This window comes from Semicossyphus pulcher, unplaced genomic scaffold (genome assembly GCF_022749685.1).
Source record: "Semicossyphus pulcher isolate SPU_LCO1_2020_fin unplaced genomic scaffold, fSemPul1.0.p SCAF_4, whole genome shotgun sequence".
Taxonomy (NCBI): domain Eukaryota; kingdom Metazoa; phylum Chordata; class Actinopteri; order Labriformes; family Labridae; genus Semicossyphus; species Semicossyphus pulcher.
Window position 1 is genome coordinate 19183152 of NW_027211715.1, and position 23628 is coordinate 19206779.

Here is a 23628-nt window from a genome sequence, read left to right on the forward strand (position 1 = left end):
CCACCATCTGTACCGAGCTGTCTGACTGCTGCCAAGGACCGTGAACATCACACCATGTCATCTGCACCCTTTTTCAAACGCGTCTCAGACACGTCAGAAGTGAAGCATGGGTCCTGAATGGAGCAGGGGCTCTTTAAGGGGGGAACGAACCTGATTTAGTTTGCTCTTTTAGGAACACAAGAGGACAAAACATAAAACAGACAAAAATAAGCGGACAGAAACTGTGTTGTCAGGGTGATTTCAATTCAGACACTTTAATTGAGGTGGTGTCGTCTTACACAGTGGAAATGGGCAAACGCAGAGATGGAAAATGCAGCAATAGTTACCTGTTGGTGCAACTTTGTTGGCAATCTACATTCTTTAGCTTTTATAAACTATCATCTGCAACAGAGGTGCTCGGGTTACAGACCCAAAGATCACACCATGAAATCTGCACGCACGATAGATAGATTGTAATAAAGTCTAATTACCTGTGAATTTAAATGATTCTCACTGGAGCTACACATACTAAAAGTGCAACATGTTTGCCCACACAGCCAGCACCATTTTAAGAACCGTGCAGACACGTGACGACAGATTATAGGCGGGATTTGGCAGAATGGGTTCCATTTATCTATTGCATCCTCAAGTGTTATTTGTCCCACAGAGGAGTTATGGGTGATTGATTCTATGCCATATGGCTCTGATGTTTAGGGCGACGACATGGCACGTTGAGCATATGTAGCAGTGAGTTATAACCCTCCACCAAACTGAAGGTAAAAGCATATATCATGTGATAACAGTGAGAAGAATCAGAAGAATCTGTATGATGGCACATGGTGTTTTTGTCACATTGGTTCTCTCCTCCACACCATGAAAGCTGCCATAATGAGCATGGTCGGTTTGTGTGTACAGTCATGTTTATACAGGCAGCTAAAGGTCGCTCAAAGCAAATGAGCGCTCCAGCTCTGCTTTGGAAATACAACTGTGAAAAATTCACCCAAAGTAGCAACTTTCCCGAAGGAAATATTTAAGCAAATACTGAAACCCATCTGAGGATTTAACTTAAATAATAACTGCCCTAAAAGGAGTCACATGACACACTCCAGATCAGAAGAAAAGCTGAACCATTCACAGGGTAGAAGGTAAAAATATTTAATAGAAATGTATTTTCAAAAATTTCAGCTAGTGTGAAAAACAGGGGTCGTGTTTATTTCTCATAATAAATATAGACTTTCTCACAGTTTAACAATTACGCCAGACAATTATCATACAAACAAGGACCTAGGAGAGCACTGATTGGCCACAGAACCATCAACCACCAAGATAACGACGCCTCAGAGAGGAAGAGAGACATACTGCCGCCAGCTGGATGTTCAGGGGTTAACTTCAGGTGATTTCTTTTGTCATTTTCAAAATAAAAGAGCTTAATCTGAAAATGTAATATATCTCTGAAAGGCCAACAACAGTTACTCTACAGTTTAATACCCAGACAACCTTTAAGACACTGCAGAAAGTTGTTGGTGTTCTACCGCCCTCTAGTGTAAGCCAGAAGAAAATAACTATCAGGCATTCAAAGAAAACCTAGGCTGCCAGTGACGATCCCAAAGCCAGTGCGCTAAAACAAAGAGAGTGAAGCAACAATCTTTTAGCAACACCGCTCCATAATGTTTCTGTTGTGAAGTGAACACTTCACTGTTGTGAAGCGAACACACAGCCGGATCCAGGGCCTCTTCACGTACAGTAAGTTCTCTCCTGAGTCATTTGTAGTGTGTATCAAAGAGTCTTAGAGGATCTGTTCTGTGCTTGAGGCAGAGATGTCGAGTAGTCTCCATGCAGCATATGGGTTGAGCTCCTCCTGGTCTCGACACAGAGCCCACACGTACATCATCCTGAGCACTTTGTCCTGGGCGGAGAAAAACAGGTGGTTACACTCATTCCTTATTATTCAGTTATTCTTTAATCATTGTGAAACACTGAAGACAAATGCAAACTTTAAATTTAAAAAGAGTCTGTTATTTGCTGTCCAGACATTTGGATTAAGCTGATGAAACACAGAAGAACAAACGATCCACCATTAATCCTCCTGCAGGAGTCTTATAATCTGAACACTGGGCAAATGCCAACTACATGGTACTGAGTGGATACTGTGACCTCTTAACCAATCACAGGTGTCCCTGAGGTGCTCTGAGAGGACAACACGGCTGATTTACAACCACTACAGCTTCAGTCTGGATCCTCAGCCTATTAAGATATAAAACCGTGCCTAAATAGTAAGACGCAGTTTCATGTCTTTCTGGAAACAATTCCTGCTTAAAGGAGCAGTTCTCCCCCGGAAAAAGCCGCTGTTCTCTGTAATCAATAGAAGCATTTATTTTTAAAATTGGCGCCATAGCTGTGGAGAAAGTTGTACAAACAGCTCGTGGTTTCGCCCATTCTACATTCCTACAACACCCAGCGTGCATTGCGCCCCTCCCTCTGAAAGGAACGGCCCAGTGAGAGACGCTGGAGTGAAATACTATCGTTGTCGCTGCAGACAAGAACGGTACAGAATCCAAAATGGGACGAGAATATACCAGTGGATCGTCTAAAAAATGTTCAGGTCTGCAGTCTACATTTCAAACCTGACGATTTTGAATGAGAAATTACTCAGTTATAAATGTGGAATGTCTGGGAGGGAAAACAGGAGAGCAGGCAGCGTTTCAAGGCACGTCACAGACAAATGATTACATTTTACGGTACGTGTTTTTTTAAATTAACACTGCATACATCGGAGGCGGGCGACAAGCTCCCAGGCGTCCACGGGATGGCACGTTTTACGTAGTCTGACGGAGGTTTTCCAGGGCCCATTGGAGAAGCGGACAGCGTCCTCCAAAGGCACAGAGCAAAATTGCTTTTTTTCCCTACAATTATGACATTAGCCCCTGATAGCACGATAGGACTGAGGCTTTAAGACTAACTTTACTTTTATCATTACTTTTAGCAGATTCTAGTAAATCAAAGCCTGTTTTCTTTATGATAATGGCGTTTTTGCTTGTGTGTGTGTGTGTGTGTGTGTGTGTGTGTGTGTGCGCTTGCGTGCGTGCGTAACTTACTGGGTCTCCCTCCACCACCTCTCCTTTGGTATTTCTGATCACCATGACTAACTGAGCCTGGAAGGTGATAATCAGCACCGGACCCTGGTCCATCATCTTCCCCATGGCCAACTGGAGAAGAGAATATTTGCAGTATTTACTTTACCTACTGTACTCCTGATAACAATGTGATTGCTTGATTGCAATAAAAACAGAAGTTACTGTTAAAATGACCTAAGCACTCTGAGAATAACCCTAAACACAGTTATAGTGGGACTCTATTCCTGTAGATTATCATATTATCTAAATCCAAGCAAAGCAATGGGTGTGTATTACAAAGGCTGCTATGTGTCTGTTTGTAGGCTGTCATGTAGGAAAAGAAAGTCAATGCAACTAAAATTCTATATCTGCTTAAAATAAACCCTTTCTTTTGTTTATAATTATCATTCATGTAACCAGGTAATGGCATAGGGCCAAATTATTGTATTTCAGGGATTGCTTATGCTCAACAAAAACTTCTGTATTCATTAATAAACTTGTGAATTAGAGGCATTTAAGAAGATCTTGGAGTGTCTCAAAGCTTCATTAACAGGCTTTATGTGGTGTAGTCTGTAGTAACTTACATCAATATTATCAATGTCCAGGATCTTAGAGTGGAACTGAAGTCCCATGGCCTTGGCCTGCTGAATAGGGTGTGCCAGCTGGCTATATGTCTGCACGCCCAACATGGAGAAAAAGAAGATATGATAACATTATGACCATATGTTTAATGCAGAGCTGCTCATCAAAGGTGATGTGTGCACCAATGCCACCAGCGTGCTCTCTTTTATCTGTCTTTACTTATCAAAGGCAAAGACATCATTGGTGTTTGACCAACAACAAAAAGGTCGTACCGCTTCATAACACCAATCCTTCAGAACGTCCAGCTCCCCTCTGATCATCGCCTGCATGAGAAACAAACACTCTCTTAAATAACTCACTGGACACAGCTGAAAGGGTGCATTGATACAGAATATCAGAGGTCTATCTACGTTTCATATTTGAACATCATCTGTGATATTTGTTTCACAATTAAGTTTTTCTTATTCTTTGATCTGTGTTCAATTGATCACAAAACTGTTGTCCAATGGCCTAAACAAGCCGATCACACACACACTCGTACCAACGTTGCTTGCAGGCTAACATACCTCCAGTATATTGGGGATGATATCGTGTTCACATTGCTTGAGGAAAGAATCTTTTTCAAACGATGGGTCCGCCTTCAAGATCTCTGTTAGTACCTCAGACATCTCTGTCTTAGAGAACAGCCCACCTACACACAAATTAACACAGACAGGAAACACATGCATCAGAAAAAATGCATTCATTAAAAGAAATTTACCAGGTCATTCCAAACTTTTCAACTGAAGTGTACGATACAAACGTTTAAGAATTTACAGGTACTTATAGATCCCCTGAAGTACATATAGCTTGAATAAACCTCCCAGTGGGATTGAAATATGAAAGACAATCAAAGCAGAAGTTTCTCACCTATAAGGTCAGTCATCTTGTCGGTGACAGCACGAGAGGCTCTGATGAGGGCGTTGTCACTCTCATCATACTTCATCTTCATCTCAAAGAACCCTGAAGTGAACATAAGGAAGACACAATTATAAGATGAAGCCTGAAGCTTTCATCTTCTCCACCCAAGACACACACACACTCATTAAGGTTCAAAAAATATTTCCTATTTATATAATAACAATTTATATAAAGTTCATTCACAGGGAGGAAACATACATTTTCCTGTAAAAAAATAGGAATCCACAGGCTCCTGTTCAGCGCTGCTGGCTGATACATGATTTGTTGTATAATTCCAATACATGTCTAGATAAATACATGTACTAACACACTCACATCTCTTCAAGAAACTTTCACAGAAACACACACACACACACACGCATCTGAAAAGTGCAGCCTACACCTGCATGTCATACAAAGCCTTTAAAACAGAACACATACCAACTTATTAAAAGGCCTTTGAGGAAAGCTTTGGGTTGATTGTTCTATGTTGTGTAAGACATTGTACAGGCACAGGAGATCTGCGATGATTCAATCCCACATTGTGAGTACTATTGGAGCTACAGAGTGCAATCCTGCTGACTTTGATGAGCAAAAAAAAAAAACATCTGCTGCAGGTTTAGCTTTTCACAGAAAACTGAAGTTCTGGTTCACAGTCCAGCTGTCGCATTAAGGGGGAATAAAAAGTGTTGATGTTGCAGATCTGTAGGCTTTGTGCAATGTCTTTTCAGTAACCCAGGTAATTTCCTTCACCTGTCCAAACATTATTAACGATCAACACTGTTTCCCCAACTAATATGCATAATATTGTCTAACTCAGCACAGTGACGAAAATCACTTCATAAAACCCTTGTTTTACACCCTCTCAGCCTAAACCCATTAAGGCACAGTCTATTAATTGGATCTCTCATATATTAAGTTTTATTACTTGGACAACTTTGCTTTCAATAAATGTGTCCTACACTGTGTAAAACCTCCAACAAATCTTTTCCAACACAAAGTGGAATATTTGAGATCACTGATTTCACTTCTTTTTGAGTTGGAGTCAATATTTCTTTAGTCCAACGCACACAGATTAAACGCATTCTGTAATCTAACAGCCAAGGCAGCAGAGAAAAAGAGCTCAGTTAGTCCTTACTGTTGAAGACCACATTGTTGTCTTTAAAGTCCTTCCACTGCTGGTACCATTTTGAGTCTTTGTGGAGCACCACGCCCATAGCTTCCCTGAAAAACACACAAAGTAAAGCTCAGAACAGCAGGCTGAAAGAAACATGTTGACCATAATATTTGACCATTCTAACACAGAAAGGAAACCCCTGCTGTATTTAGGAACAAAAAATTAAATGTAGAGGAAACCCTATCAAGGACATTTGTGTTTACAAATCGTTATTGTTTCCCTCTTGGTACCTGATCAGAGGGGATTCTCAGAGGCTATATGTGTCACTAGCTAACGCTGATCCTAAGAGACGTTCCCCCACCAGTGTCAGGGCAAAGCAGAGAGAACTCACGTACTCGTTGGCTTCGAAGACCTTGTTGTCATCGCCCGCCCCCTTGGAGGAGAACTCGCTCCTCTTCCTGAGTTTGGCAGGAGGCCGATAAGGGCCGGTGTGACCCAGGTCTCCAATCTCTTTCTTCACGCTCTCCATGCCCTGAAATCACATTAACAGGAATATCCCTTAAAAGAAACTGTATATTTTTATTCCTAATTTATTTCTAAAAGGTGCATATATATCTACCTTTATGAAACAGAGTGAGCGGTGCATTAACTTGGTAATCAAGTGAAACATCATTAAATAACAGGCATCTGTTGTTTGTATCATCACGCTGTTTAGTGAGAGCAGCGACTCCATACCTGTGATATTGCTCTGAACGCACCAGTCTTCCCCAGCTTCTCTCCACTCTTTGAGACAGTCTCTGCTGAGGTCTTCGCTGTTTTGGCTGCTTCCTCCATTCCCTCCTTGATTTTCTTCCCAATTTCTGTACGACTGACCTCCCCAAGCCCCTGTCCACACACACACACACACACACACACACACACACACACACATAGAACTGGTAAGCATGGACGGATCAACTGACGTGCATACATCTATCATAAGAAGACCACAGTCACATTTACCTCTTTAACTGTCTCAGAGATGTTTCCCAGCTTCTTCTTGAGAACCTCGGAGGTCTTTACTGTTTCAGACTCTATAGTTTTCTGGGGAAGAGAAGACAGTAGAACATACCGGTAATCAACACTAGCTGATATGAACATGAAAAGAAGTGCTGTGGGTCTGTGTGGACAAATACTGACATATTTCCTTCGGGCTTGCTGCAGTGCATCTGACTCCTCCAGTTTTTTGGCCTCTTCCCGGAACTTTTTGATGTTGTCTTTCATTTCCTTGTTCTTGTTAAGCTCCTGTTTGAGGTTGTCGAGAAACTCCCCAAGGAAACCTTTTCTGCCACCGCCTCTTTCACTTGACATATACCTCACCTGCGGACGGGGTGACTGAAGCGCCTTGGATTAAAATGAATAAAAACAACACAAACAATTGTGAATTCTGAGCATGTTTGGAGCAGTTCGGTCACACATACATTTATGTTCATTTTGTTGCTAATTCGCGGTAGCAAGGTTCATTAGTTTTAGCTAGGTGATCCTCTTGGTTACAGTATTATTGATCAAGAACCCCGAAAATGTAGTTTTCTTTATTAAAATAAAACTGTACAGAGGTGTGTTGGGATTGAGAGCATAATCAAACCCTAACACCAAAGGACTTCTCTACAGAGGGAGGCAGATAGCTGCACATAGCCTGCAAAGCATAACTAGTACCCAGAAAGAGGTGAAGTAGTAGCACAGCTCATGTCAAATGTGTGTACCTGTGAGGAGCACGTGAGGAGCCCACGTATCCTGTAGACATTTGGTCTGTTGTGAAGCAGCATGTAGGAAGAGGAAGGGAATGCCACCAAGCCTCTTCTTACACAAATCTGGACATTGAGGACACAGAGATAAAAAATTGTTCTTAAATTTCAGTGCAAACAATGCTCAGTATTTAGATCAGACCAGTATTAAGAGTTTGGCATGTCACTGATTACCGAAGTTAATTCATTAAAGCTCGTTAATTTGAAGTCTTTGGAGTAAAATATGAGATAGTGTTCAAGACAAAGCACACATGCATTAATTAACATTAAATAGACACTGTTCATAAGGAAGGTTGACGGAAGATAAAACTATGCAGCTACATAACAAAGTTGTCCTTTTCCTTGAAAAACTATTTCGTCCTGTACTCCTGAGTTCAAATACCGGCTGGACATCTCCATAGAGAAAGAGCTAACTGAGCTAGCTAACGCTTTGTTAGCAGCCTGTGCATGACAAAAGTCATGATTTATACAGGCAGGAGTATACAAAGTAGTTCAAAAACACCGTTTCAGTTCTCCGCTCGTTTTTTTCGTCTCGTTTAAATGCGTTAATATTAAACAGAAGTTCACAAGCACTCACCTGATAACACTGACATAAGGGGGCCGCCATCTTGAATGGAATGACTATGACCTTCTTCCGGTTGTGACCTTCCATTTCCACGTGGGAGGGACTTCACAGATCATGCGAAACCCGCGTTACCCCCATGAGCTTTACTTAACTCATTGTATAGCTAAGTATGCTTTATTGCAATAGGAAGAATGTAACGCATCCATCAAACTTATAAATATGTGACTAACTAAGCAACAATGTATCCAAACAAAGCTCCAATTTGATGTTTCACCAGCCTGTGTTACAGTCACGTCTGTACTGACAGCCAATGCAATAACACAAAGGAACCAAAAGCATTTCAAATATCGAGGTTTATTTATCAAAACCACCTTATACAACAAAGGCAATGACAAGTGAAGCATGACAGAAAAAAAAAAATTAAAAATTTGGTCTCTAAAAAAAGTAAAATTTAAGCAAGAACTAAAACGCCATCAGTTACAAATTACAAACTAAAATAACATTTCACACATATCTAACAAACCAAGTGAATATGAATATAATATGAATATGTCAGAGGGCAATTCAGATGATACAAAGCGTTTTGACATTGAAGACGAGAATGAAATGTCACGTTAACACAGACAATTAACTTATGCATTCCTATCAATCCTAACATCGATCTCTCTTCCGTTCAGGCGATATCCATTCATGGTCCTGCAGGCGCGCTCGGCAGTTTCAGGGTTGTCGAAGCGAACGACGCCACAGCCCTTGGACTTGCCGTTCTCCATCTTGATATCGGCATACTGAACCATGCCTGCAGAAGACAGAGGAGGGAGACAACAAATGTTAAGTCACCTCAATATTAAATGATGATTAATTGCCTTATACTGACAAACAGCAGCTATTCTTACCGCATGTGTTGAAGGTCTCCTTCAGCATCTTCCAGCCAAAGTCAAATGGCAGCTGGAAAACAAAAGATTGAGTCAAGATTAATTATCATCATATGTAAGACACTGTCCTAACAATTTAAGCCTAATCTGTAGTTACACACTTACATTTCTGACAAAGATCTGGCATCCCTTCCTGACATTGCTTCCTCCAGTTCCAGGCCCTCCAGCTCCTCCAAAGGAATTACCACCAAAATTGCGGTCCATGTCAGCAGAGCGATCAAACTGACCACCAACGCCTCCAGACCCCATCCGATCCATGCCAGAGCCCATGCGGTCGAGGTTGCCGGTGGGGAAGCGGTCAAGTCCTCCAGTGGAGCCTATGCGGTCAAAGCTGCTGGCCATCCGGTCAAGCCCAGTGTTGCCCATGCGATCCATACCCATCGGGGAGCCAAAGTCCATACCAGAGCCCATGCGATCCAAACTGGACGGGCCTAAACGATCAAAGCCAGCTGGGCCGAGGCGGTCCATGCTGGAGCTCATACGGTCCAGGCCTGGTCCAAGCCTGTCCATACTGGGCCCCAGCCGGTCCATCCCAGAGCCCATCCGGTCAAACCCAGAACCCAGCCTGTCCAGGTCAGACACGCGGTCCATCCTGTCCATGCCCATCCGGTCCACCCCTCCCATGCGGTCCATGCTGCTTCCCAGACGATCCATTCCAGAGCTCATGCGGTCCATACCCATGTTGTTTCCTAAAATGGTAAGTAAACAAGAAAGCAATTTAAAGAAAGGTTCAATGGACAATGAGGTGAGCATTACATCTTCCTCTTCAGATTAGTTATCAGAGGACGTTTAGACAAAATCCTGAAATACTAACCCATTCCTCTTTCAAACGACTCTCCAAAATTATTGCGAGACATTCCCATTTCATTTCGCCCAAACTCCCTGTCAAAAGCACCACCAATCCCACGGTCCATCTCTGACAATGCAAGAGATGAAACCATTAGAAACCGTCACCAAAACGTGAAAGAGTTCCACGCTCGCCTTCGAGAGATGAAATACTCGAACTGTCTCCTTACCGTTCATTCTGCCCATGCCCGAAGAGCCGAAACGATCCATGTTGTTCATTCCTCCAAAGTTGTCCATTCCTCCTAGAGAAGGAGAAGAAAGTCAGAGGGAATAACAGACAGCTTACATCAAGCATGTGATTGGCAAAAGACAAAAAACAAGAAAATATACAGAGTACGGAGGACCGTGATTTTATCATCTCTTCTTTTGTGTCTTTAATTAAAAATTATCTCAGCATCTAGCACCTGTTTACATCCCTGATAAATTCATACATATCGCTTAATTTACAAACAGTAACTTGAAAAAAGTATGTACATACCTCCACCACCACCACCACCTCCTCCTCCTCCTCCTCCTCCCATACGACCTCCCATGTTACCAAAACCCATTCCATCCATTCCTACAAGTGAGAAAGTGATAAGATTTATTTCACTGGTGTCTTTTATCAAACATTCAACAATTAAAACATTATTTGAGATATTTACCTCCAGGGCCCATGTTGCCCATTCCTCCACCACCTCCGCCGCCGCCACCACCACCACCACCACCTCCTCTGTTGAGTTGGGCAGCATCAATGGGCTGGCCACCGGGTCCCAGGCCCAAACCAATACCACTCAAACCACCTGGGCAGAGAAGAAATGAGAAAAATGTGTTCATTATTCTGTACACCAAATTAATTAAATGTAAGTGACTGAATACAGACAGACTTACATGGATGCCATTGTATTTAAAAGACAATTACAGTCACAGTGCCAAAAAGTTCGGAGTGTACTTACGGGGAAGAGCTGCACCTCTATCGGGTGGTCCAAAATCTTTGGGCATGGATTTCTCATCCTGAAAAAAGCCATATAAACACATTCAGACTATGCACTACAATGACACTGAGTCAATATATTACAGGGAGATTTAGGTAACATACCAGTTTGACGTGCATGAGTCTGTTAAACAGCAGCTGCCCATTGAACATGGCTTTGAATTCATTAAGGAAAGCATACTTTTTTTTGGGTGATTTTACTAAATAATTATTCATACACTTTGAAGATTTTCCAAGTTTTTTTCAAAAGGATACAGACAGCTTGGACTGCTTCAAGGGGCATGTCAAATGTTACTGTGCCCATGCCTCTGCTTTTCCCATCCTTGTCCTCCAGAATGTCAGCTCTCACCACCATGCCCGCCATGCCGAAGACCTCTTTGAGCTTCTTCCAGCCTACTTTGTAGTCAAGCTGCAAGCACAAGGAACAATTTCAAGTAACAATATTATTTCATGAGATTAATAAAAGTAAAAACACATTTACTGGCTGCAGTTTCTCAAATGTATTTACTGACTCTTTGCGTAATATATAATCCTAAGTATTTGGGTTCAATTGGATTATATATTAGAGCAACGATAGAAAACTCTGGAAGCCTCACATTAGCCACAAAGACGGTGCTGCCAATCCTGCCAGCCTGAAGACCATGGATGATCTCGTTGGGGATGTTGGGGTTGTTCATCAGGCTGGGAGGAATGTTGACCATGGGTCCATTGGGTCCAGGGCCCATTCGATCCATGTTCATTCGATCCATACCACCCATACCACCCATTCCTCCCATTCCTCCGTGGCCTCCTGGGGGACCTCCACCTTGAGCCTTGTTGATTTCTCTCTGAGCAATCACACCATCAGGGTCCTAACAAAAAAGCATGAACATGTGACTTGTAAAATATGATCTTTGGGCTCTTTGCTGCGCTTCGTTTGCCTGGTAATTCTTGTTGTAGCTTACCTCTTTCACTTTGAGGGGTCTTCCATTGAGGTTGTGCTTGTTGACCTTCTCCACTGCTTTCCTCATTAGCTCTTCAGTCCTAAACTCAACAACACTGACAGAAGTATACAATGTATAAACGAACAAGCTCCTAGCTCCTCTTTCAAACGATCTGTCTGTTATACTGAAATAGGTACTGGCGATTTCCGATTTATCAATGAGTAGCCACAACACAAACAAAGGAAATGACAAATGGACATAGACTACTTACGCGCAACCCTTTGTTGATTGAAGAGGTCACAGCAGGCCGCACCAAGGGGATAAGGAATAGTTTAAATTAGTCAAAGCAATGGTTATACTTGGTGTCTTAATTTGACAAAAAATGTAACCAAGAGAATTTCATGCACAAACAGAGTTCAACATCACACAAGCCTACAAACTTGGCCACAACTGTAAAACTACATTGTTCACGTTTTCAACAGTCACTAACACAATGCAGTCAAGACTGGAATATTAAGAGGATTTGTCCAACGTCCAAAAGGCAGAAAATCCACAGTGAAATAGGATTCTCCACTACTAAGGTATTGGAGCTAACTTTTCCAGGAAAGCAGTTCTACGGAATGGGGAATATTTTACCACCATCTAACAGCCTTGTAACAACCTCTTGCAGACTACACTCCTGTAGTTCATGAGGAACAAATCCAGCGACAAAAAGGGGAACTTTTCAGCTAACGCAATCCCACAGGATTGGCTACAAAAAAAGCTGAAGACCTGTTATGAGAGCATCAACCCTCAGGATGACCTCAAGTCAGTGCCACTGACGACACCAAATAAAACACGCCTCCTGCATGTCACCATCTCACACTCACACTCCACCAGGTTTGTGAATCCCAACAATAAAAATAAGAAACCAAAGCTGACAAACACAGGTTTGTCTAGGAATATTCATGTTTTATTTGTATGTATTTGCACTTACCCTCGATTTGCCTTCTGCGTCCATTAAGTGTTCCACGTACGTTACCTCACCCACTACAAATCAGATTCCAGAGACGACACACACCAAGGGGAGAGAAGCCGAGAGAACAATTGGGGTTTAGAGCAGAAACACAAGTAGGGTGGCCGGTGACAGTGAGCTCAGACAGCCCGTCCTGAGCCTTCCCACAGCACCTCAGCAGCAGCACAATATGGTACAGGTCTACAAAAAGCAAGCTTAGGTCTTTTTTTTTTTTTTTAAAGAAAAACAGACTTCTCAGCCTGTCCTTGTTTGAAGCACCGAAGCACCAAAAGCAATAGACTGAGGACAACAACTGTTGAAATGGCCATCAGCCTTCCTGTTTGAATATAATGCCATGAACACCACCTCGTACCCGAAGATATTTGACTAAATAATTTCAGTAGTAGAAACCCTTTCAATGCCTCTGCCATTTCATTGTCAAACCTTTGCGTACTTTGTTAAATGTTCCCATTTTAAACCTCAGTCTAATACATCAATGCTTTCACACATCAACTGAGCCTCAAAGGAACCCTAGAATTAGAAAATTAACCATTATCTTATTAACTGCAAGCTCTTATTGATGAGAAGTGTTCCAAACTGCAAACATGTTCTTAAAAGGTGACCTGTTCCTGAAAGGAACAATATGGGAATTTTGATTCAGCGTCAACCACAGCCAGGTCTCCGTTGGACATCAGTGACCAAACCTCTAGAGACAAGGACAGTGCATGAGAAGTTGCTTCATTTTGTAGACCTGTACCCCAAGAACGTCCCCAACGCATAGCTGTGTTTGGCACAACATGGAGATCTGCTGAGAAAACATTTGCTTGTCAAGGTCACACCTAAAAAAAGAAAATGCAATTTAACTCCACAGTCAGTTGTCATAAAACAAATACCAGGCACTCCTTCTATAATAAGGAGTGTACCGCACTTAACACATGCTTAAACTTAACGTTAATGCCAACTTAACGTTAGTGCTTTACTTATGATACATCAAAGACTTTCCAATACACAACACCAACAAGTACTTTCACATGAAAATCTATTTTTTTACATTAAAAAGAGAACTTTTGGCAAATAGCTGCAGTAATTAAAAGTTGCTCACTAAGGACTTCCCTTGATGTTATTAATAAATCATGTGAGCTCAGGCTATATCGTTAATTGCAAGTTGCAACGAAGAACATCGTTCCTCATTTCTCGGCAATACATAACATCACATCTAGGTATTGTGTATTCTTTCATTCATGTTTCTTGGGAAAAGGCATCTCATTTTGCCACTCATGATCCCGAGCCGTTGGATTTTCAAATGATGGGACTTGCCTTACACGTGCACAACCTCCACGTCCCAAAACCACACGTGTTATTAATCTCAATGGAGAATGAATGCCGAGCTAACACCCATGTTCACAGCACTTGTGCAAGTCTGCAGCAACCCCTAAATTGAAGGACAAGTACGGGGGGCCTCATCCAAAACCCTTGTTCAAAAATAACTCCCAAGAGATTTCAACCATCATGTTACAACTAGGACCCTACACAAAATCCCAAAGGCTTTGCAGTGGTCAAACAAAATGACCCTGGAAGTTTTATTATGTCCAAAGCTGAATCAATCCCTCAGTCAAACACCTTACCTTTTTCTTTCATCAGGTCTTTGAGTGATTGCCATTTCACATCATAGGGGATGTTGCTGACAAAAACACGATATCTTTTGTTCACGTTTCCGTAGGGTTCAAAGCGCCCGCCTCCGCCTCTCTTCTGGGGCCTCTCCTTCCTGCTCGGATTGGGCTCATGCTTTGCTTTCCCGTTCACTTCTCTGTGAAAGGAATTAGTAAGAGTTTAAAAACATTTCTTAAAAAAGGATGTTTATAAGCTCAAAGAAATCCAAGAAGTGTACAGCATTAAGCACTTAAAACTGCAAATTTGTTTAACTGCAGTCACATTTCCTGTTACATGTTGTACACATCTGATAATGGGGGAAAAAACATCGACTACTTAGAATTTGAAGTAAATACTACGGTTAGTAATACTTGAATTAAGATCACGTAAGGTTTATTTATAAGACAAAGTACGCTAACGGTCGTCTGCAGTGGTTTGCTAACGCTTGCACCGAAAAAGCATGGCAAGGCCGCTCCTCGGACACAATGGGTCTGTATTCATTAACAAAACACATTGCATTACATCAATATTTATTAAGAAAATACTAATAAATATATATATATAGTATAATTTTAGTTTGTTTGACCCTTTAAAGTCGCAGCAAACTAAGTTTTCGTTTCCTAAAATGGATGATCCACTCCTGTAAATAGACGGGGCCCACACACTCTGTAAATAGACGGAGCCCACACACTCGCCACCTCACATTAAAAATACGCATTTTAATTAATTAAGAAGACAGTTTTCTCATCAGAATACGTCTATGGGAACATTTCCCATCAAGGACTGCTCAAAATACGAAATTGCTGTTCATGTGAATCTTAAGACGAAAATGACTTACGTTAGGTAACTGTTAGCGTTAGCTTGCTAGTTAGCACCAACAAAGGGATTTCAATGAATGGACTTACTGTTGCTGCTGCGGCGGCTGCTGCTGCGGTGGTGGTAGCTGCTGGCCTTCTTTCTCGGTAGTGTTTTCGGCCTGCTCGTTAGGCATCTTTTTGCGCAGTTTATTGTCTTGCTAAATTTAACTGTGTTGCTATAGACTATCTTTATTGATAGTAACGAGTCAAGCTCCTTCAAAATTGACCTAGCTTAAAGAATACTCCAACCACTTCTGCAGACGCAACTGACGAAAATGGCGGCGAGAGCGAGAGCGCAGTCTGTGACCAAGAACAACGGAGCTGAAAATTTTTAAAACAGGATCTACATCCGGTTTTTACCTTCCACAGTAAAGGTCACCACGGCGCAAAAAAGATTTTCAGAATAGTGCCCAGAATACAGACGAAGATTCTAAATAATTAAAACTTACTTACATTATTTGTCAAAACGTACCTTTGTGAAGATGTTTAAGTGTACTTCAGCTGTAAATGTCAATATATATATATGATTGTGTTGTAAAAATTCAAAAATAAATCGGAATAGACTTTATTGGAGAAAGGCTATGTGAAGACATAAAATGATTTTACCCTGATTTTCAGTTGTGTACTTACACATATTTTTAATAACATCTTAACACAGATATATGTAATCCAGTTAACTATTTTAACACACGCATTGTTTTGTACAACTAACAAAGCATTTTTTTAAGTTTAAAAGGAAAATTAAAAAATATATATTTTTTAATAATGTATACAAACAGACACAGCCTGCAGCTATAAACAGTGCTACTGCAAAAGAAAGCAGAACTTTTCACACTTTTAAAAGTTGTTACCTCATAGTTTTGGTTGAGGTTTTTAAACAGACTTAATAACTCACATGAAATGGCAAAAAGGTTGTGATGCATTGCCTTTCTGGATGATGATGATCTGTTAAGGAATCAGATTACTTACACATGTATCAGGAATTTTCAAAACTTGTATATATATGTGTTTTTCTATATCGTCTCTATCGTGATAAAACAAAACCAGCAGCTGAACTGCTTTACGGTAATATTTATGTCATTTTGACAGTATAAGTATAGGTCTACGTGAGTTTCTCATTGCCGATGCTAAATGCATATATGGTGGCTAATTCTTGTCATTCCATATCCCATCAGACGCTTTGATTTTGTCTGTGACTGTTTAACTGAGTGAGAATTGCCTATAGTTTAAGTAGTATAATCGTGCTTGATTGGGATCATGTTGAGTGGCGAGAGAAAATGTCTCACGGAAACCTATCAGTGTAATGCTGTTTTTTTCTAATTATCTAAAAATAACAATAACAAAATATCACATCAAATAAATTACATATTTGACTGTTTTATGTTTTATCTTCCGATGAAGAAGTTGTTAAAAACGATTTTTCTTTCAGGACGTTAAGGTTTATTGGGTGAACGTATAATATTTATGGTGAAAAACCTTTGTCCCTTTAGCAGGTGTGTTGATTAACTCGAAATAATAAAAATAAAACTAGGATCGACAGTGCACCGCCAGGCCTCACGGGGGCGACAGTCAATTTTTGAGCAGAGCAGTGTAGTCACAGCGGCATCAGCGGAGCCGTGTCGTGTTGGTTTAGCCCAGTTAGCTTTTAACCTAGCCTAAACAATAGCCTGTGAATGTTCATATTAACTATCTTTGTAGCTTTTACTGATAGTAAAAACGTTCTCTGTTATATTACAAATACATATAGTACTAAATAGTTACTTGGCTCTTCGCGGGATCGTGTAAAGTTTGAGTAGATCAGAAATGTTGACGCTGGCGTTAGCCTTTAGCTAGGAGCGTATTTTTGGACAGTAACATCACAGTATGTGCGCCCGTGAATGAATGAACTGTATATACGTTTGTTAAGTGGTGAGAAGGGTTAATTAACAACACATTACAGCCATGGCTACTGGTGCCGATGTCAGGGATATTCTGGAGTTGACTGGAGGTGAAAATGACGGTCCCATCAGCAAGAAAGATCTCATCAATTCAGACAAGGTGAGAGATTGTCATAAGATAACGTTACCCACAATGGTGCTTGTCCCAGTATTTCTATTTAGTATATAGAAATTTCGACCCAATAATTCAAACGTTACATACTGTGTTTTTCAAAAACATATGACCACGCTATTCCAACAGTTAGAAGATTGTGCTGGCTTTAAATGAATAACGGATTTCCCCATCACCTTTCAGAAAAAATCGAAGAAGACGACAGAAACACTGACCTTCAAGAGGCCAGAAGGAATGCACCGAGAGGTCTATGCTCTGCTCTATTCAGATAAAAAGTATGTTCTCCTGTAGTGAATTACCCCTACAGTTTTTGTTAAAGTCCTGTGTGTAATAACTGCTTCACTGTTTAGTATAATATTGCAGGAGGCAGGGATCGATACATAAAGGAGTCGTGGATTTTTCTCTATTCTAGGCATAATTGTTATTATTATGCATTCAGAAAGTCAATCACAATAGTTGCTGTTATTTTGTAGTGTGTTGAATCACAAATTAAGACCAATGACAGCCCACTAAATGTATTATTTACCCCATCAAGCAGTGGATAGGGTCACTTTAAAGCCTCATTGAAACGGCGGATTTGTTTGTTTTTACCATTGAAGCATGTTTTTATATGTTGCCCGTCCTAGAAATACATAACACTAATAACTATACTGTGTATCTCTGCCCTTCAGGTCACTGCCCTTGCACATTCTAAATGTGTTTGTATTTTTATCATGTGTTTATGTGCTGCATAACCTAATTAAGACGGATAGATTACAAAAAGTGTATTTTTACTATGATGTGGGCCATCTCTAACAAAGGATTGTTTTTTCTTTTAATCCCCAGAGACGCACCACCACTGCTTCCAAGTGATACAACTCAGGGCTACAGGACAGTCAAAGCCAAGCTGGGATGTAAAAAGGTCCGTCCCTGGAAGTGGATGCCCTTCACAAATCCAGCTCGCAGGGATGGGGCTATATTCCACCATTGGAGACGTGTAGCAGAAGAAGGAAAGGACTACCCTTTTGCCCGCTTCAACAAGGTAGGGATGACACCTCCTTTGATGGTGGAAAATTTCTCCTCTTTGGTCTTAACAGAAAGGATAGATCGCTTATGGCTTCCAATCTTCTTACATTTCATCCTTCAGATGTAAACACTCATGTACTCTTTAGTAATTTATCCAAATTCTTTCTGTTCTTCTTTCTGCTTTTTTAGACAGTGCAGGTACCAGTGTACTCGGAGCAGGAGTATCAGATGCATCTCCATGACGATGGCTGGACTAAAGCAGAGACAGACCACCTGTTTGACCTGTGCAAACGCTTCGACCTGCGCTTCATAGTTGTCCACGACCGTTACGACTACCAGCAATACAGAGTAATGACAGAGTCCCTTATCTAACAGTACACATTTTCCCTGTCACTGTGGATGTATTGCATAGTCATAACATTGCAAATTAAAGCTCGTATCTTTAGTAACATTCTTTCAAATATGCTTTCAGAAACGATCAGTGGAAGACCTGAAAGAACGGTATTATAGTATTTGTGGTAAGCTGACCAAGGTCCGTGCAGCTTCAGGGACAGAGCCAAAGATCTATATCTTTGATGCTGGCCATGAAAGGCGCCGAAAAGAGCAACTGGAGAAACTCTTTAATCGCACACCTGAGCAGGTATGTGATGGTTGTATGTTTATTCTGTTTCATCATTTAAATATAATTCCCACTTAATATGAGAAGCATAATGCAGAGGACAGTTATTATTGCTGTTTTATTTACTTATAATTAATTATGATTAAATTGATTATAATGACTTTAATTATAGCTACTCTTATTAATGCAGTAGTGCCTAAAAACTATATTTTCAGAGCCTCTAAGATGTATGTTAGCCTGTAAAGTATTAAGATTGCACTTCTCCTGTTTTTCCTGCAGGTGGCAGAAGAGGAATATCTTATTCAGGAGCTCAGGAAGATTGAGACTAGGAAGAAAGAGCGGGAAAAGAAGGCCCAGGATCTGCAGAAACTCATTAAAGCGGCTGACACAACCACGGAGTTAAGGCGAGCAGAGAAGAGGGTTTCCAAGAAGAAGCTCCCACAAAAAAGAGAAACAGAAAAACCGGTATGATACGCACTCGAACAAAAGAAGCAAAGCCCAAGCCAAACATTTGTACCTGAGACATGTTTAGCAGCAAATGAAAGGATTGAAAAACTACACCGAAATAATCAGTCTCGATATTTTGACTGAGTCCCAAAGAAACTGAGCGGGCTCTTGTGTCTCACTGTGTGAACCACTGTAATGCCTGTCTCCTCTGAAGTATTTTAATTGTTTTTACCCCTCAGCTGTTTCCAAAGTCCAGAGTGCTGCCATATCTAGTCTCTTATCTGTTATTTCTTTAATTCAGGCTGTTCCAGAGACAGCAGGCATCAAGTTCCCTGACTTCAAATCAGCGGGCGTCACACTGCGCAGTCAGAGGGTGAGTATATCTAAAACTGATCTACAATTTAAAACTTCACTCTGGCTCTCAAATACCAGTGAGGAGTTTTAAACCTGAAACTACAGTTGTCAGAATGAATCCAAAAGCTCTGTATAAGAAACTTTCATCCAACATTTATTATCGGAAATGCTGTAAAAACATTCGGAACTTTTAAACTTGAATTTAAAAATCTTAAAAAGTTTAGTTTGAACTGCGATTAATATGAAAACTTGACCCTGCAGTTGATATATGTGAGTGTTTGACTTGAGCTGGCGATCTCTCATTAGCACTGACATGATTAATTGTGCTAGTGACTCGCTTATATCTGTAAGACTTAGCATGGGGACTCTTATTCATCTTTAAGACTGATGAGGAGCTGCTGCTCTCTATGGAAAATGCATTAGCACAGCTAAAGGAGTGGAGTACCCCCCGAGCCAATCAGTCAGACAGAGTTCAGTGGATAAAGACATTTTGATCTGGCCCACTGAAGTGCATTTCATACGAATTAAAAGCCCCGAGGTGGAGCTGTTTATCCTAATACCTCCAGCACCTTAAATCACTCTCTGTGTGTGTGTGTGTGTGTGTGTGTGTGTGTGTGTGTGTGTGTGTGTGTGTGTGTGTGTGTGTGTGTGTGTGTGTGTGTGTGTGTGTGTGTGTGTGTGTGTGTGTGTGTGTGTGTGTGTGTGTGTGTGTGTGTGTGTGTGTTTGCGTGTGATTCAGATGAAACTGCCAAGCTCGGTAGGCCAGAAGAAGATCAAGGCCATTGAGCAGATCCTGATGGAGCAAGGAGTGGGTAAGTTTGAAGAAATACTAGCAGTCTGCGGACATTACAGATGTTTACAGTTTAAACTCTAATCTGCCAGAGACTCTTTTTAATAATAACCACAGAAAGGGACATTCTGACATTTTTAAATGTGTACAAATAGAAAAGAAGACTCGGGACATAGGATCTTTTTTTGACTGGATGCAATGGCCAGGTCCTTTTTAACATCGAGGTTGTCAGTTAAAATCTGAGGGGTCTGCATTTTTATGCCTCCATGCACGCGACAGCCGTGGCCAGAGGCATTATGTTTTCGGGTTGTCCGTCCGTACGTACGTACATGTCTGTCTGTCTGTCCGTCCCATTCTTGGGAACACGATATCTCAGAAACTGCTTGAGGGAATTTCTTCAAATTTGGCACAATTGTCCACTTGGACCAAAGGATGAACAGATTAGATTTTGGTGGTCAAAGGTGTCACCTCACAAAACACGTTTTTGGTTATAACTCAAGAATTCCTACACTAGTTATGATAAAAGTTTGCACAAACGTCCTCTTAGACAACAACATAAATATCAACGCCATAACTCAGGAACCGAAGGGGAGATTGTGACCGTATTTCGCATTTGGTCAGATACTGAATTAGTGACACTAATCTTTGGTGCCCACGTTGAAACTGTGGTGATTATATAGATCTTCTGTGCTGCCGGGTTGAAGAAGCATTCACGTTTTGCCAAGAAATATATTTAATACCTTTTATTAAATTCCTTCAAAGTCTTCACTGTCTGAGTCTGGACAGACATAGATGTAAACTGCAACTTGACTGCTCGGCGGAGGTATATAAGTGCGAGGACGTAATTCTAGTTGAGGATACGAACTATCTGTTGGACTGACTTCTTATGGCTTTGCTAAACACACAATACAAACTATCTAATTTCCATACTGAATCAAAAGCTTTGTACCGAACAGTTTGGGATCAATACGTGCTTGTGGTGTGTTTCAGCCACATTTTCACTCATCTTTGTCTGTATCTGTCTGTGAATCCAGATCTGAACCCCATGCCCACAGAGGAGATTGTTCAGATGTTCAATGAGCTGCGCAGCGACCTGGTGCTGTTGTATGAGCTCAAGCAAGCCCACAGCAACTGTGAATACGAGCAGCAGATGCTGCGTCATCGTTATGAGGCGCTGCTGAAGGCCGGGAGCGGAGCTGTGTGCGGTGCAACCTTAGGGACGGGACCGGCCTCTGCAGGACAGGGAGGAGAACTCATTGCCAACAACAGCACCACAGCATCCACCCCAGGAGGGGGTGAAGCTCAATCCTGGCCCAGTGCTGACGACATCAAGGTGGAAGCCAAGGAGCAGATCATTGATGTTGTAGGAGCACCACTTACCCCAAACTCAGTGAGTATTAACAGTTTAATGGTAATTGAGCAAACACGCTCTCGGAAAGGGTATTGATTATGAACTGGTTAAATACTCTAATGATTGTTATAATTGCATAAAGAGGAGTAGATTCTTGCCAGATGATGTGATTGTTTTGTGTCATATTGCAGCGCAAACGGAGAGAGTCGGCCTCCAGCTCGTCTTCAGTTAAAAAGGTGAAGAAGCCGTGATGAAGACGTGAGTACCAGCTGTTGCACGGTGGAGGACGGGGGGCAGCGTTGGTTACTCGGGTCACACTGGAGACGCCCACAAGTTAAATGGTCGGACAAGAGGGACACAGGGGAGCAGGACACCATATAGCTCTCCATTAATGTAGAAGCACCACTGACACAACAAGCACACACACAACTTTCCACCCACCTACAAGACCTCCCCAACACCTCCCCATCTGGCCCAGCCTGCATCTTTGTGACAAAGGCAACAACTGAGTGACATTTCATTCCATTACGGCAACGTCGCCCTGCCTCCACCGCGTCTCGGCCTCAGATGAGGCAAGATCAACTGTAAATTGCCAGGCTGAGCTAATCGGGACTCGGGGAAGAAGGTGGGAATGACGGGGTAATTGAAATGAATTGGAATGAAAGAAGAGACTCCGGGAGTGGGAGGACCTCGAGCCAATGAGTTTTTTTTCTAGCCTAATCATGCCGTAGTGTTTACTGGAAATGTGTTTTTGTGTTCGCGTTAGTACCCCCTGTAGCTCTCTCTCCACCTAGCTCTCATTGATGCTGGCTCCATCTGCTGCCCGTGCTTCATGTTGGACTAGTCGGGCTGATTCGTGTTGTTTTGTCCTCAGGTGACCTTGAAGATGCTTCAGTCAATGATTCAATAAACCTCATTGTTTTTTTTTTTTCCATCTTTCTGCGTGTTCTGCATCTTTATGCCGCGGAGGTCCCGCTCACATTTCAAGGATCTGTCGCTCTCTCTCAGATGAGATCTTAACTTGGAGGCAATTAGTGTTGAATACACATTTGCCGGGGAAATTGTAAGTTCATGACATTCTTATTTTACCTGTCATCTAAGTTAAGTGACAACTAATGACTTCATTAATATGATAATTAAGCAGTGATCATTCTTAGGGTTTGAACCGCCACTGAAACTTCATTAGGTTCCCTCCCCATAATGTTGCTAATTGCGTGTCAATTATGTCGCTTAGCCCACTTAGACATTAATTTCTATGCAAATTTTGAATACGTTTGCTGAGAAGAAGAGAGCAATGTGATCAGGGCATTCTGTGCACTGTATAGATGTAGTCTGTACAGAGATTCACGTATTTCAGGTGACTACAAATTACTTTTTTTTTGGGTCTAGAAATGAAACTATTCAATGGTGGCTTGGATAAAAAAAAAAATGAAGGTTTAAATATATAATCGCATTTTGAAAACCAAGTGTGATCTTGTTGATTTCATTGCTAATAATTAACTCAAAAGTAAAAACATTTTATTTAAACTATTTGATAAAATCCTCATCCAACTACACAAACCCTCTTCCTTAGCTGTTATTGTCGAAGCTGCATCATCACCACAATCAAAACATGTTCACGCCTCTAATAAGCACTGCTAAGGTAACAGGAGTACACATCCACACATTGTAGGCCGTTTGATTTAGAGAGAGAGAGAGAGAGAAAAAGGAGTGAGAGAAGGCAAGTAAACATGGGTAAAATGGATTCTGTGTGTCTATA

General features: G+C 41.4%; 3 protein-coding genes across 3 annotated transcripts; 1 reads left to right on the forward strand and 2 right to left on the reverse strand.

The window, feature by feature from the left end:
* Positions 1-274: 274 nt before the first annotated feature.
* On the reverse strand, positions 275-8138 carry timm44 (translocase of inner mitochondrial membrane 44 homolog (yeast)). The gene is made up of 13 exons (XM_069680125.1): positions 8092-8138; positions 7473-7580; positions 6910-7113; positions 6733-6813; positions 6466-6615; positions 6126-6262; positions 5752-5837; positions 4584-4676; positions 4241-4365; positions 3947-3997; positions 3677-3766; positions 3075-3185; positions 275-1885 (listed from the first exon to the last, which is right to left on the reverse strand). Exons 1-13 carry the CDS (start codon positions 8119-8121, stop codon positions 1766-1768), a joined length of 1386 nt encoding a protein of 461 aa, XP_069536226.1. The 5' UTR covers positions 8122-8138; the 3' UTR covers positions 275-1765.
* A 279-nt stretch (positions 8139-8417) lies between these two features.
* hnrnpm (heterogeneous nuclear ribonucleoprotein M) lies at positions 8418-15549 on the reverse strand. Its single transcript, XM_069679699.1, has 16 exons — positions 15303-15549; positions 14373-14554; positions 12730-12782; positions 12025-12032; positions 11775-11868; positions 11427-11681; positions 11086-11239; positions 10936-10985; positions 10793-10850; positions 10502-10639; positions 10354-10416; positions 10028-10096; positions 9826-9927; positions 9117-9700; positions 8973-9024; positions 8418-8875 (listed from the first exon to the last, which is right to left on the reverse strand). Exons 1-16 carry the CDS (start codon positions 15386-15388, stop codon positions 8712-8714), a joined length of 2112 nt encoding a protein of 703 aa, XP_069535800.1. The 5' UTR covers positions 15389-15549; the 3' UTR covers positions 8418-8711.
* Positions 15550-16889: 1340 nt separating this feature from the next.
* On the forward strand, positions 16890-22805 carry dmap1 (DNA methyltransferase 1 associated protein 1). The gene is made up of 10 exons (XM_069679998.1): positions 16890-17291; positions 17487-17578; positions 18129-18324; positions 18498-18656; positions 18781-18948; positions 19207-19392; positions 19676-19747; positions 20468-20540; positions 21553-21908; positions 22061-22805. The coding sequence occupies exons 1-10, from the start codon at positions 17196-17198 to the stop codon at positions 22118-22120; spliced, it is 1458 nt and encodes a 485-aa protein (XP_069536099.1). The 5' UTR covers positions 16890-17195; the 3' UTR covers positions 22121-22805.
* The last annotated feature ends 823 nt before the right edge of the window (positions 22806-23628 follow it).